Source organism: Schistocerca serialis, chromosome 2 (assembly GCF_023864345.2).
Source record: "Schistocerca serialis cubense isolate TAMUIC-IGC-003099 chromosome 2, iqSchSeri2.2, whole genome shotgun sequence".
NCBI classification, from domain to species: domain Eukaryota; kingdom Metazoa; phylum Arthropoda; class Insecta; order Orthoptera; family Acrididae; genus Schistocerca; species Schistocerca serialis.
Genome location: NC_064639.1, coordinates 814,053,981 through 814,070,505, shown reverse-complemented (window position 1 = coordinate 814,070,505; position 16,525 = coordinate 814,053,981). Strand labels below are relative to the sequence as shown.

Below are 16,525 nucleotides of genomic sequence, written 5' to 3'. Positions count from 1 at the left end.
CTCTTGACAACTCAACGTGCATGATTTCAGCACGACGATGTAAGAGCACATAATGAGAGGAATATACAAGCATTCTTTAAAAAATTGCAGGTACAACTGCTTACCTGACCTTCACGTATGGTGATACGATGCCCATTAAAATGTCTAGGATGTGCTCAGTTGGCAAACTGTTTATCATTGTGTTTACAACAACCACCACTAATGCTTTGTGGATTTGTGTACAAAGAGTGTGGAGAGCGGTTTCCCAGGAACATATTCATATAATTTGACATTATACCATGGCATGTAAAGGCTATGACTGCAGTCAATAGGGTTTTCATAGATGCTCAAATCTCAGTTACAGATCATGTTCTAACTTGCCTGGCAAATCTGGAAAATTTGAAATTGTCAGGGAAATTAAATTTAATGGAAATAATGAGGAATTCTGAAACATTGGGGAACTGAGAAACAGCCTGGAGTGTGTTGAATTGTTTATTAATGGAAAGAAATGTAGAGTAATTTTGTTGCAAATCATTCTGAGATAATACTGCAAAAACTGTCCATTGTGGAGTCTTCAAAGGAAAGGTGAAGACGTGCATTAAACATAATGTTTGTTGCTTGATTGCAGCTACCTTTGACACACTTACCGGCCTTAGGATTCTTCATTAGTTTTCGTGGGTTCTTGTGCTCCTGGTCCATTTCCCGTCACATTCGTTTGAGTGTGACAGAGTGTAATGTGTGAGTGAGAATTTGTCACATAGATGTGAATTCCTCATTCACACACAAAAGTGAAGGTTTTCTTTTAGTTAAAAAGTATCAATTCAGTTTCATACTCAAACAAGCATATTTGGTGAATCAGCTTATGAGGCTTTGTTTCATTTTTATTAATTTCAGTGCAAAGTAGTATTTTGCCTACTTTCTTCCAGTGTTTCGATATAAGTTAAGTATTACTATAGCTTGTTTTTAATAATCTGGTGATAAATCAAGAAAGAATTATTAACAGATCATTTAGCAATATATAAAAGTTCAACAAACGAGAATGATAAAATAATACAGACGCTATATCTAGATTGAATTTTCTCATTGTAAATAAAGTTTATCTGCAGTAACTCTGTTACAAAGTATTAAAATCGAACATAATTTATTGAACAGCTAAAAGGAAAAAAAGGAAATTATGGTTTTGTATACATTTTATTTTCAGTTCTGCTGTACTTTGGAGATTCACTAATAATTGATGTAGCAACTCAAAAAATTTGATTTGTAGCTGTGAAAACTAATATAGTAAAACTTGGTCTCCCATGAAACAGAAATTGGTTAAGGGAAGTTTGGAATTTCCGCCTGGAAAAATCTGGAAATCTTATAATGAAACAGTCGCCAACCTGAGTTTTGTAATCCTAATCATTTGTGCATCTTGTCTTATAACCTGTTCTCTAGTAGTCACAAGTATCCTTTTAGGTATTCAAATTTCACACACATTCACTAGGAACTACATTTGTTAGTTGTAATGTAGCTAGTGCTTCTGTCACCTAAATTTTCTAATTTAATTCCAATTCACTTATCAATTTTAGTGTTTCTTCACCAGAGCCCTCTGCCTGATGGCCAACGGGATAAAAAAAACTACTTTGTATTTATTTGTTTATCCTTCCACTAAATTTTTGTAATGATATGAAATGTGCCATATTGTACGAAACATAAATTTTTACATAGATGTGCAGGAGTAGCTTTAATAATGAATAAAAAAAATAGGAACGTGGATAAGTTACTATGAACAGCATAGTGAACGCATTATTGTAGCCAAGATACACACAAAGCCCACACCCACCACAGTAGTAAAAGTCTGTATGCCAGTAAGCTCCACAGATGAGAAAGAGAGTGAGGAAGTGTATGATTAGATACAAGAAATTGTTCAGATCGTAAAGGGAGATGAAACTTTAATAGTCATGGGCGACTGGAATCTGATAGTAAGAAAAAGAAGAGAGGGAAAAGTAGTAGAGTAGATGAATATGGACTGAGGGAAAAGAATGAAAGAGGAAGCCGTCTGGTAGAATTTTGCACAGAGCATAATTTAATCATAGCTAACAGTTGGTTTAAGAGAATGTTGTACATGTGGAAGAGAGATGGAGACACCGGAAGATTTCAGGTTGATTATATAATGGAAAGACAGAAATATTGGATCCAGGTTTTAAATTGTAAGACATTTCCAGGGGCAGATGTGGACTCTGACAACAATTTATTGGTTATGAACTGCATATTGAAACTGAAGAAACGGCAAAAAGGCAGGATTTTAAGGAGATGGGACCTGGATAAACTAAAAGAACCAGAGGTAGTAGAGAGTTTCAGAGGGAGCATTAGAGAACAATTGACAAGAATAGGGGAAAGGAATAGAGTAGAAGAAGAATGGGTAGCTTTGAGAGGTGAAATAATGAAGGCAGCAGTGAATCAAGTAAGTAAAAAGATGAGGGCTAATAGAAAATGTTGGGTAACACAATAGATTTTGAAATTAATCGATGAGAGGAGAAAATACAAAAATGCAATAAATGAAGCAGGCAAGAGGGAATACAAATGTCTGAAAAAAATGAGATTGACAGGAAGTGCAAAATGGATAAGCAGGAATGGCTAGAGGACAAATGTAAGGATGTAGAAGCAGATATCACTAGGGGTGAGACAGATGCTGCCTACAGGAAAATTAGAGAGACCTTTGGAGAAAAGAGAACCACTTGTACGAATATCCATAGCTCAGATGGAAAACAAGTCCTATGCAGTGAAGGAAAAGCAGAAAGGTAGTAGTAGTATGTAGAGGGTCTTCACAGGGGAGATGTGCTTGAGGGTAATATTATGGAAATGAAAGGGGATGTAGATGAAGATGAAATGGGAGATATGATACTGCATGAAGAACTAGAAAAGACTGAAAAACTTAAGTTGAAACAAGGTCCTGGGAGTAGACAACTTTCCATTAAAGCTACTGATTGCCCTGGGAGAGCCAGCCATGGTTAAACTCTTTCATCTGGTGAGCAAGATGTATGAGACAGGTGAAATACCCTCAGACTTGAGGAACAGTATAATAATTCCAATTCCAAAGAAAGCAGGTGCCCACAGATATGAAAATTACCGAACTGTCAGTTTAATAAGACACAGTTGCAAAATACTAACATGAATCCTTTACAGAAGAATGGAAAGACTGGTGAAGCCAACCTCATAGAAGATCAGTTTGGATTCGGGGGAAATGTAGGAACACGCGAGGCAATACTGACCCTATGACTTTTCATAGAAGACTGGTTAAGGAAAGGAAAACCTACATTTATAACATTTGTAGACTTAGAGAAAGCTTTTAACAATGTTTACTGGAATACTCTCTTTCAAATTCTAAAGTGGCAGGGGTAAAGTACAGGGAGCGAAAGGCTATGTACAACTTTTATAGAAACCAGATGGCAGTTACAAGACTCGAGGGGCAAGCAGTGGTTGAGAAGGGAGTGAGACAGGGTTGTAGCCTATCTGCGATGTTATTCAGTCTGTATATTGAGCAAGCAGTAATGGAAACAAGAGAAAGAAAATTGGAGTAGGAATTAAACTCCAGGGAGAAGAAATAAAAGCTTTGAGGTTTGCTGATGACATTGTCATTCTATCAGAGACGGCAAAGGACTTGGAAGAGCAGTTGACTGGAATGGACAGTGTCTTGAAAAGAGGTTATAAGATGAACATCAATAAAAGCAAAACGAGGCTAATGGAATGTGGTCGAATTAAATCAGGGGATGGTGAGGGAATTAGATCAGGAAATGAGACCGTTAAAGTAGTAGATGAGGTTTGCTATTTGGGAAGAAAAGTGACTGATGATGGTCGAAGTAGGGAGGACCTAAAATGTAGACTGACAATGGCGAGAATGGCGTGTCTGAAGAAGAGAAATTTGTTAACATTGAGTATGAATTTAAATGTCAGGAAGTCCTTTCTGAAAGTATTTGTATGGAGTGTAGCCATGTACGGAAGTGAAACATGGACGATAATCAGTTTATACAAGAAGATAATAGAAGCTTTTGAAAGGTCGTGCTCCAGAAGGATGCTCAAGATTAGATGGGTAGATCTTGTAACTAATGAAGAGGTATGTAATAGAACTGGGGAGAAGAAAAATTTGTGGCACAACCTGACTTGAAGAAGGGATCGCTTGCTGGGACACATTATGAGGCAACAAGGGATCACCAGTTCAGTACTGGAGGAAGCATGGGGGGGGGGGGGGGGGGGGCCTAACAATTGGAGAGGGAAGCCAAGAGATGAATATAGTAAGCAGATTCAGAAGGATGTAGGTTGCAGTAGTTATTCAGAGGTGAAGAGGCATGCACAGGATAGAGAAGCATGGGGAGCTGCATCAAACCAGCCTTTGGACTGAAGACAACAAAAACAAAAATAATAACAACAACAAATGCACATATAAACAAACGTGCTAATTACATATACGTATGGATATGTCTGCATGCCACGTATAAACTGAGTTACTTACTTCTGTTGTTCTTTATATGCCTGTGTACTGCTCAATGTCTCTGCTAGACAATGAGTGGTTATCTTTACTCATTCCAGTGTTTGTATTTTGTCGAGGGTGTTATTAATATTCCAATTGCTGCTGTTTGCCCATAGAAGTTAGATATTTTCTGATATTTTTGTGGGCAGAGCCTGTAATACAAAATTGGTGATAATTCAAGTGTCTCTTCTTCTGTGCAGGTTGCTATACAAAGCTGCTACTCAGTGATTTGTGACATGTCTGCCCATTTTACTCAACATGTCTATACCTGTGATGGTTCATATCAATGATTGCAGTCAATAAGTTCCCATTACACTATTTGTCTTAAATGCTTGGCTTGTTCTTCCTTCTGTAAACTTTTTTCACCACCTATGAGCATAGCACTGTTCTATAGCTTTCCAAGTATGTTGGACAGCTATCGCTCCTTCTTCACCAAGGACTCAGTGACACCACGTTCCTTCTGCTTTGAATACATTATTCACCTGCATGTGCAAAACAGATTTTGAAATACCTGTACAAAGGAGGAGTCACTTATACTGCATGTGTAATTTGAACAATCTACATCAAATAATAAACAATATGACAATTTATGCATTATATTGGTACAGACCACATTCAGCTATTGTGGGTAGTATAAATATATATTTCAGAATACTATTCACCACAATGTCTTTTAACCTCACTGCTTTCTAATTATACTGAAAACGTCTTTTACAGCGGCCAGTCTCCAGCGGAAGCAGATTTAAATCTCTTAGAGACTTCCCGTCGTTGTGAACTGTATGGTATGAAAATGCATCCAGCCAAGGTAAGTACAAATGCTCATTTCACCTTAGATATGTTGATCCTATTATGTTGCCTGTGCTAGCGGAATGATATAAATAGATTACGTGAAGAATGTTAATATTTATTTGTTGGAAGCAGTAAGATAAAAGTAGGTGTTTGTGTCTATGAACTTTTACTATAGTGATTTTAACAGTGCCAGAATATTGTTTGTGATAGCTGCATTCGTCACTGAGATCTCACTGTTGCAGCTGTTAGTGAACTCCTCTTGCCTTAGAGTCAATTTGAAGTTATAAAACTTGTAAGTCTGACATGGGCAACTTGGCACCTATTTGGTGTACCCTATTTGATTCATGCTTACTGTTTCAGTTGGTGGCAAATGTCTATAAAATATTTCCAAACACTACATTTGTTGTAAGAAGTGTCTTTATTGTTCTGAAGTTTACACGGGTCTGATGGTGAACAGTACCCAAGGTGAAGATGCTGAGTCGCAGATAGGCACAACAAAAAGACTGTCACAAATATAGCTTTTGGCCGGTAAGCCCTTCGTCAAAATTAGATGACAAACACACACATACACACTCATGCAAATGCAACTCACACTGAAGTGTGGCCTCAGTTGCCTGAGATTGCTGTCATGTGTGTGTGAGTTGCATTTGCGTGAGTGTGTATGTGTGTGTTTGTCATGTAATTTTGATGAAGGCCTTACTGTCCAAAAGCTATATTTGTGACAGTCTTTTTGTTGTGCTTATCTGCGACTCAGCATCTCTGCTATATGGTGAGTAACAACTTTCCTTTTCACAATGTTTTTACATTCCAACCTGGATTTTCGATTGTTTGATTTGCACTCAAGGTGAAGGATTGACATAAAAGACACAATATCTTACACTTATTATCAACAGATGTTGGGAGGGCGAGGGATTTATGTCTCGTACATGTGGAATTATACTGTATGGCATTAAGTACTGTGTGTACTACTCAATTATTTATATATAAAAACAAAGATGAGGTGACTTACCGAACAAAAGCGCTGGCAGGTCGATAGACACACAAACAAACACAAACATACACACAAAATTCAAGCTTTCGCAACAAACTGTTGCCTCATCAGGAAAGAGGGAAGGAGAGGGGAAGACGAAAGGAAGTGGGTTTTAAGGGAGAGGGTAAGGAGTCATTCCAATCCCGGGAGCGGAAAGACTTACCTTAGGGGGAAAAAAGGACAGGTATACACTCGCACACACGCACATATCCATCCACACATACAGACACAAGCAGACATATTTCAATATGTCTGCTTGTGTCTGTATGTGTGGATGGATATGTGCGTGTGTGCGAGTGTATACCTGTCCTTTTTTTCCCCTAAGGTAAGTCTTTCCGCTCCCGGGATTGGAATGACTCCTTACCCTCTCCCTTAAAACCCACTTCCTTTCGTCTTCCCCTCTCCTTCCCTCTTTCCTGATGAGGCAACAGTTTGTTGCGAAAGCTTGAATTTTGTGTGTATGTTTGTGTTTGTTTGTGTGTCTATCGACCTGCCAGCGCTTTTGTTCGGTAAGTCACCTCATCTTTGTTTTTATATATAATTTTTCCCACGTGGAATGTTTCCTTCCATTATATTGATATCGCTACTCAATTATTTTTTTGATTATGAGAATATTTAATATAGTTAACCTTGTTAGCAGTGTTAATGTTACTAATATTTAAATTATCTCAGATAGTTAGCAGTGAAACTTTGTAATGTTATCTAGTAATTCTTATAATTTCTGTTTTTTAGGATCATGAAGGTGTTCCTTTAAATCTTGCTGTTGCTCACATGGGAATTGTTGTCTTCCAAAATTTTACCAAAATTAATACATTTTCCTGGGCAAAAATTAGAAAAATCAGTTTTAAAAGAAAGAGGTTCCTCATTAAACTGCATCCTGAAGGCTACGTGAGTATAACCCCCATTTATAATCTCAAAACAAGAATACATACAACGATTATATACAGGAATGTGGTTTGGACGTGTGTTATTGCAAGTAGAGGGTTCATTAGTGCAGCTTAGTGGATATAATCAAAATGAAACTTTCTCTAATCTGATTGAGCAGTATCTGCAGTTATACTATGCTTTCTGAATGTGTTACTGCTTTGTCCTATTGAAATTAATATGCAGGCATTTGGGGCAGTCTGCGATGACCATGTAATAAGTAATGTATCTCTTATAAACAGACGTATAATGTTCAGTGCTAGGATATTAAATAAACATAGTGAGAAATATTGTGCTGAGAAGCGAGAGATTTGAAGACACAATTATGAAAACACTGTAGTTGATAAATGCTTCAGCTGGAAAAATATTTTAAATATGTTTTTGATCTGATCATCTCAGTTTAAAATTTTTTATCTTGATCATGAAAATCTTCGCACGGCAAAAATACCACAGCTCTTTAAAGAATTCCTCAGTGAGCAGGCCAGACCTCAAAATATTATTAAGAGGACATATTTTTGATAAATGGGCAGAAATCGATGTTACGAGTTCCTTATAACAAGCTATCAATGGAAAATATTAAATACAAATAAATAGAATAAACACTGCCTTAACTACTTTATGAAAGACAGTAACACATTTTCAAAACTTATTTTGTTTGGCGACAAAACATAAATGAATCTTACACCCAACACAATAAAGGAAAAACAAACCTGTGGAACAGCATCACGCATGCACTCTATCAAAATATTGTAACTACACAAATTGCAGTAAGCTCATAGAAATTGATGCTGATGTCATTAATAGTACTTTTGGTGAATATTATTCCAAAATGGTGGAACGTGTATGTAGAAGTTCTCCCTCGGGCATGGGTGTGTGTTTGTGTGTGTGTGTGTGTGTGTGTGTGTGTGTGTGTGTGTGTGTTTGTCCTTAGGATAATTTAAGTTAAGTAGTGTGTAAGCTTAGGAACTGATAACCTTAGCAGTTAAGTCTCATAAGATTTCACACACATTTGAACTTTTTTTTATTGTCCAGTTGAGTGGATGTCATTAATGACATGCCTCGCTATAAGTGATTGGAAAGGTTCAAGAACAACTTTGGTGTTTTATTGAGAGATATTTGAACATCTGCATTGTGGGACCAGGACTGCACGGTTATCATCACTTCCTCAAGCTAAAAGACTTCCCAGAGCAACTGTTTTGGATGATCAAAACTTGGATAAAAGTTGTAATTAACTGGTTCAATTACTCGGTGATGAATGACTGCATCTTGGTGATGAATGACTGCATTAAGGATATATACAATTTGTTCACTGTTATAGTGTACTTGTTTAATTACAACCGGATGGTTCTTAAATGCAACTTAGTGAAACTTTTTCTAATCTGATAGAGTAGTATCTGCAGTGATACTACACTTTCTGAACTTGTTATTGCTTTGTGCTGTTGAAATTAATATGGAGACATTGCCATGTTTGCTGTTATGATGTGTTTGACAACACATAAAAATTAGTATAATTTTTCTTATGATATATTTATAGTAAGATGTTCTGGATGTTCTGTATGATTCTTGTATATCTGAGGTGCATAATATGTTAGAAAAGCATCTGTGCATGTAGGAAAGTCTGTTAACAATTTTCACTGTGATTGTCATCTTAGTTTTAATGCTATTACAAGTTACTGGCCTATTTAACCACTTGAGAACTTCACTTAACTCACAACAGTTTTTCTTTACTCATCTCTGTTTTCCTCCCTCTGTTCTTTCTTTTCCAATCCTTCCTCTTCTGAGAATGAGGTAATTATTGTGATGATGACACATTAATCATTAGCTTGTTATTTTGCCTTAAAATGCTGTTTCTATTTTGAATGTGGTAGTATTGATCTGATTGTATCTTTTTTTAGGGCTACTATAAAGACACTGTTGAGTTTTTTTTCGAAGGCCGCAATGAGTGCAAAAATTTTTGGAAGAAGTGTGTGGAAAACCATGGATTTTTTCGCTGTTCATCTGTTAAACGTGTTCCAAGACAAAAGACCCGAGTATTGAGCCGAGGTTCATCATTCAGGTAATTTAATTGTAAAAACTATCATTGATACAAACTATATGTAGTAATGTAGGAACCGTGGTATTGTGGCAGTCAGATAACTGTTCTTTTCCTAATTTGTTTACGGAAATGATAGTCAGGGCTTTATAAAATAGTGTTGAGTACATGTTGAGCAAGATGACACAGTGGCTAGGATTTCATATCCCACATAGTTATCCAGATTTAGGTTTTCCATGTGTTTCATAAATCAAAATTCCGTTCAATAATGGCAACATCTGAATTCCTACTTTGTTTCAACACAGTGTGAACTTGTGACTCTGTGTCTGAAAACTTGATGAGAATGTAAAAAATATGTATTTAAATTATTGTGGCAGTCAGTATTAAGAATACTGCATTGAAGTGAAAGTTATTTGGAATACTACATCAAGATTCAGACAGTCAACTTTGCAAATAGCAATACCACTAATATTTTGGCTGTTTTCTTTTGCCCATCCTCAGAATGAGCTGAAAAGTTGGTCACATGGTGCCATTGGTCACCTTATATGTGTCACTGAAGTGGCACTAGGCATGCAATTCGCAGAGTGACTGTATTGCTGCAATTTTTTGTGCCAAATTAGTAGTCTGGTTGCTGCAGTCGGGTGTACCACTGATGTTCAATATGCCTTACATGAGCAAATCTTACTGTTGGTCCGGTATATATAGACTACCACAGTCCAAAATAATATGTATTGTCTTTGAGAGAACTTATAATGTGCTGCAGCATTTGTAGGAGGCCAGAAGATCACTTTAGGTCAGTGTATTTTGAGGATCCAGCCCATCTTTTGAGTAAGAAGCACCTACCAAAGTAAAAAATGTAGCATCATTTTCCAGATCTTGTAGTTGCATTGTTCATTTCATGCAAAATGGCTTATGTATCTTTTGCTGCCAATGTCCATTTGCAACAGAAATATTCCACAGACAAATGAGTTTTATCTTGCTGGTCATCATTATGTGTAGAATACTATGTGCCCTTTGCACCAAAGTTTTAAGGACACCATTGCTTTAGAAATCACAACCAAATCAAGAGTTTTAGCAATTTAATTATTTTGGACTAAGTGATGAAGGTATGGAATTTGTGATGAAGGTATGAATTTTCATTTTGTTGAAGACTTGATAAATCATGAGAGTGGTTTTAATTTTGACTTCAATGGTCTTGCCGTCACAAAAATGTAACACAATGAGTCGACTATTTCTAACTATTCTGTACTATACCAGTGTATGCCACTCTGGAATATTGTATATTATTTCTGTACTTGCCACTGATCAATGCCTATGCTGTGGATTTGCATTGCACAATACTGCCACAGTACTATTTATAAGACTTTCAAAATAACTGGAAGATAGCAGACAAAAGATCAACAGAAGAGGTGGAGTTTTGGTGACTCCATGGCTGAGACTTAATGGGTTGTCTCAGTACCGCAAATAGTTGTAGATACTAAGTTGTTTGAAATATTTGGTTTTGATATCATTTACTTCTTTGAATTTATAAGTTGTTTACAGTATTGTGGGAACTTAGTAACTGTAGTTGTTTTATTGTAGGGACTTCATTGGTTAATTGAAGATTGCTGGAGTGTTAACTAAGCAGGATGGCAAATAATATTAGTGTATTATGCACTTCTTAGTGATAGGTGCGAAAGACTATACTAAATTCTCATTGCATGGAAAAGAGCCAATAATTTCTGAAATTATTCTGTTGTTTTTCTGGTACTATGATCTGTATTATCTGCAAGCATTACATTTGACACCAATAGTATGAAATGGGTTCCAAACACTGTAGAATTGCATATGTTCATGAACTTATGAGATGGCTAATAAAATGTGTTAAAATAACTGAAAACATTTTTGATGAATACAATGAAATCTGTTCTGATAGTCTTATGGTAGTTTTCAAAACAAAAAAAGAAGAAAAACCAACACCATTTAGTAGTTTGTGCAGCCTGTTTGTAAAAAGGAAGTGTTATATAAACTGGAAATGCTTGTTTGTTTTACATGTTTATAAGATTACTCACAGCAGTGTAAAATAATATCTGTTATTTTTTAATGTTGCTTCTGCATCTACATACGTACTCCACAAGTACATACAGTGGACAGCAGAAGGTACCTTGTACCACTAATAGTCATTCCCTTTCCTGTTCCACTCACAAATGGAACAAGGGAAAAGCGACTGTTTATACATCTGTAACTTTAGGAATCAAAACACCTCGTATCATGAATGAAATTTTCCCCTGGCAGTGGAGTCTGCACTGATATGAAACTTCTGGCAAATTAAAACTTGTGTGCTGGACTGAGAATCGAACTCAGGACCTCTGCCTTTTGTGGGCAAGTGCTCTAACAACTGAGCTACACAAGCACGACTCTCGACCCATCCTCTAGCAGTTCTAGTCTTGTAAGTTTCTCAGGAGAGCTTTTGTGAAATAGGGAAAGTAGAAGATGAAGTACTGGCAGAAGTATAGTTGTGAGGACATGTCGTAAGTTGTGCTTGGATAGCTCCGTTGGTTTAGTATTTCCCCACAAAAGGGAAAGCTCACGAGTTTGAGTCTTGGTCTGGCACACAGTTTTAATCTGCCAGAAGGTTTCACCTCTTACCTTATTTTAAAGATCCTTATGCGAAATGTACATTGGTGACAGTGGAATTGTTCTGCAGTCAGCTGCATATGGTGGTTCTCTAATGTTTCTCATAGCGTTTCACAAAAGAATATCTTCTTCCTTCCATGGGTTCCTATAATAAGGTCATGAATTATCTCCATAATACTTACATGTTGCACAAACATACCAGTAACAAATCTAGCAGCAGGGTTCTGAATTACTTCTTTAATCTGACCAGGAGGAGATCCCAAACACTCGAGCACTATTAAAGAATGGATCACACTAGTGTTCTATATGCGATCTTCGTCATAGTTGAACCACACTTCCTTAAATTTCTCCTAATGGACCATATGGGCTCGTTCCATTTCACACTGCTTTGCAACATTATGCCAAGATGTTTAATTGATGTGACTGTGTCAAGCAGCACACTGCAGATACTGAATTCGATCATTACGGGATTGTTTTTCCTACTCATCTGCATCAGCTTTCATTTTTCTGTATTTAGAGCATGCTGCCATTCATCACACCAAATATAAATTCTGTCTAAGTCACTCTATACCCTCTTACAGTCACTCGGTGATAGTACGTTCCTGTACACTACAGCATTGTCAGCAGACAGTTGCAGACTGCCGCTCACTCTGTCAGATCATCTGTGTATATAGAGAACAAGGGTGGTCCTATCATATTTTCCTGGGACCCACCGGGTGACACCCTTGGCTATTGGTAATAGTAAGTGTGAAGTTGACTCAAATAAGCAGCAAACCACATTTTTGTGGCAGTCCAAAAATTGGTGGATGAAGAGAAAAAGTTAATAATGGTGAAAACAGATAAATAGGCTGATTTTTAAATCAATTTTGGCGTATGTGATAAAATGCAGAGTTTCAGGATTTTGGTTAGTTTGAAGCTAGATATCATGGAAATTTTTAGATTAAAAAAGTGGAACTTTATCCCATGTATTTAATATGTAAATGGGATAGTTATATTGTATACGAAAAACTTTTTTTTTTCATCATGAACTATTTTTGCCACTTAAAACACCAACCAACCACTAAAGTGATGATGAAATTACTGTATTGTTTTTTTGCCATTACAGCTTTTGAACATTTTATTCATCATCAAATGGTTGCATTGTGTTTACAGGAGAAACTGTTTGTCAGCCGTTGAATGTTTTGAGCATGTGGTGCCAGTGAAAGTGTCCCATTTTTTATACTTGCATTTTTTGTGTGTTGTGAAATATGATGTTTATATACTTACCACTGTAATGCATGATTTTTGTCAACACAGTTGTGTTAAAACATGTGCTATTAATGTGAGATAAGGCTGTTCATTGTCTAAGTGCAAATGGTAACCCACTCTGCATTTTACCTTTAAAGTTTTATGACCGTGTTGATAAAAGTATGAAATACAGTGGTACATGTATCATCCCCATGTTTGGTGCTACTCAGAAGATGCAAGATTTTGGTAAAAAAGCTCAGGCACTTTCCATACTATCATGGTACTCAAAACATTCAACAGCTGATTAGTAGCTCATCCTATAAATGAAATGCAGCTATCTGATGATGATCATAATGTTCATACTTGGTAATGGCTGTAAACAATAAAAACAATTTAAAAATATGTCATTAACTTAGTCAAGGGTAGATTTTTATAATTTACCTTGCAGTCTAAGTAACCTGAAAAGTTCTTCTAACAACAATATCGATTTCTAACTTTTGTTATGTTCATTTTACTTGGGAATTTGATAATATATTGAATACTTTCGATTAAAGGAAAGGGAATTGAATAAAATTTGACCGTTATTTGCTGAAACAGCATATTTAGGAAATTAAGAGCAATGTATTAGAAATATTGTGGACACAATTAGAGGTCTTCCACACAGGTTTAAAAAACCAATAAATTTTTACCAGGTGTTTGAGGAGGAGTCAAATGAAAACTTTTCCAACCAACGCATGGAATGTTGTGTTTATATATCCAGGCATAAACAACTGGAAGTCTTGCTTCGAGACAACAGTAACTGGCTAATATTTAGTAGCATGACAGACTTAAAATAACAGAAAAGGCAGAAATATGTCTCTAGATGTGAAAACTAAGCAATTTGTAAAAGGTGCATTTTGGAGACACATGATGTGTATCAAAAAAAATTTTGCATCACTTCGGTTCTGAAAGTTCCGGAACCTGTACAGAAAGTTGGAATAGAGATCAACATACATCGTTTCTGCCCTTTTTATTGCTGATGAGAACCACACATTGCATGTTCTACCACCATACAGCAAGACTTTCAGAGGTGGTGGTCCAGATTGCTGTACACACTGGTACCTCTAATACCCAGCAGCACGTCCTCTTGCATTGATGCATGCCTCTATTCATTGTGGCATACTATCCGCAAGTTCATCAGGGCACTATTGGTCCAGATTGCCCCACTCCTCAATGGCGATTTGGCGTAGATCCCACAGAGTGGTTGGTGGGTCAGGTCATCCGTAAACAGCCCTTTTCAGTCCATCCCAGGCATGTTCAGTAGGGTTCATGTCTGGAGAACATGCTGGCCACTCTAGTCGAGCTATGCCATTATCCTGAAGGAAATTATTCACAAGGTGTGCATTATGGGGGCGCAAATTTTTGTCCATCAGGACGAATGCCTCGCCAGTATGCTGCTGATATGATTGTGGTCGGAGGATGGCATTCACATATTGTACAGCTATTACAGCACCTTCCATGATCACCAGCGACGTACGTCGGCCCCACATAATGCCACTTCAAAACAGCTGGGAACCTCCACCTTGCTGCATTCGCTGGACAGTGTGTCTAAGGCTTTCAGCCTGACCGGGTTGCCTCCAAACAAGTCTCTGACAATTTTCTGATTGAAGCCATATGCAACACTCGTTGGTGAAGTGAACGTGATGCCAGTCCTGAGCGGTCCATTCGGCATGTTGTTGGGCCCATCTGTACTGCACTGCATGGTGTCGTGGTTGCAAAGATGGACTTCGCCATGGACATTGGGAGTGAAGTTGCGCATCATGCAACCTATTGCACATAGTTTGAGACACAACACGATGTCCTGTGGCTGCACGAAAAGCATTATTCAACATGGTGATGTTGCTGCCATGGTTCCTCCGAGCCATAATCCAATAGGTAGCAGTCATCCACCGCAGTAATAGTCTGTGGGCGGCCTGAGTGAGGCATGTCATCGACAGTTCTTGTTGAGAGCCCTTCCTGGCACAAAGTAACAATGCTGATGCAATCAAACCATGGTGTTGACTGTCTAGGCATGGTTGAACTACAGACTACAGGATCCATGTATCTCCTTCCTGGTGGAATAACAGGAACTGATGGGCTGTCGGACCCCCTCCGTCTAATAGGTGCTGCTCATGCATGGTTGTTTACATCTTTGGGCACGTTTAGTGACATCTTTGAACAGTCAAAGCGAATGTGTCTGTAATACAATATCCACAGTCAATGTCCGTCTTCAAGAGTTCTGGGAACTGGGGTGATGCAAAACTTTTTTGATGTATGTATATAGTCTTGGACATAAAACCTGGCTACCAGCTGGTTTCTGCAAGGTATATGTCTGTGTTCTTTCACTTTCACTGCCAATAAAACTGGCCGCACCTTAGAATTCCGGTCCAGCCATCTACATGAGCGGGCAACACTGTAGGATGAGGAAATGTCTGGAGGCAATACTGTCTTCCGTTTGAGCTGAACAGTGCTATATCTGGTAGTGCTTTTGTGACAGATGGCACATAGTGTAGATGCCAAGTAGTGAGTTCAAGTCCATTTATATCTTTATTATTTTTTTACTGCATTTTGGGTGTCACTAAAGATATCAGTATGATGGGAACTCAAAGGTAATTTGCTTCACTTTCTAACCCATCAGTAATAGTGAAACCTTCCGTAAAACATCTTGTGTCTCCATCTAGATCAGAATAGATTATGCTCAAGAGTTTCTTCATCCTTCGGCAGCCACCAACCACCACCCACCAGTAACTTTAAAATCAGCTGATGTCCGATCAGATGACTGTGGCGTAGTGCATCTTGAGCTTTCACATTGGTAAGCATAAAGGTTTGTCTTATTGTAGTCAGATTTTCCATGGGAAATAACTTCGATTAACTGGATGAACTCAATCCAGTAACACAACATGGCTAGGTTGCTGTCAATGTTTTTACCAGGTGTCATTTTTTTTATTTGATGTTCTAGTATTTCTCTTGCAGTTATGGATAGGATGTTGCATACTTTAGTTTTACGAAAAATTCAACAGTGGAAAATCCGGGTTGGAATGTAACAGTATTATGAAAAGGATAGTTGCTACACCGTATAGTGGAGTCGTTGAGTTGAGATAGGCACAGCAAAAGGACTATAAAAAAATGAGCTTTGGGCCAACAAAGCCTTCATCGTAGACACCCCACCCCCCCCCCCCAAATCCCTCGCCGCTCTCCCCCCCCCCCCCCCCCCCCCCCCCACACACACACACACACGACCACAGTCTCTGGCTGCTGTGGCCTCAGTGTTTGTGTTAGTGTTATGAAAGTTGTTTAAACATTATAAAATAGAGCCGGATGTGGAAAAAATGCCTAATGTTTGTATCATATTTTTTGCTTTGGGCTTAGTGGAGAGCTGCAAGCAGCTGAAAACATTTGTATT

The 16,525-nt window shown here is 37.7% G+C and overlaps 1 protein-coding gene across 1 annotated transcript in view; it reads left to right on the top strand.

The window, feature by feature from the left end:
• The window catches only part of LOC126458053 (FERM, ARHGEF and pleckstrin domain-containing protein 1), a 761,742-nt gene that overhangs the window by 498,271 nt on the left and 246,946 nt on the right, over positions 1–16,525 (top strand). Inside the window, exons 6-8 of the mRNA XM_050094851.1 lie at positions 5,204–5,291; positions 7,038–7,193; positions 9,125–9,285. Coding sequence (XP_049950808.1) covers positions 5,204–5,291; positions 7,038–7,193; positions 9,125–9,285 — 405 coding nt within the window. The remainder of the gene's footprint in view (positions 1–5,203; positions 5,292–7,037; positions 7,194–9,124; positions 9,286–16,525) is intronic.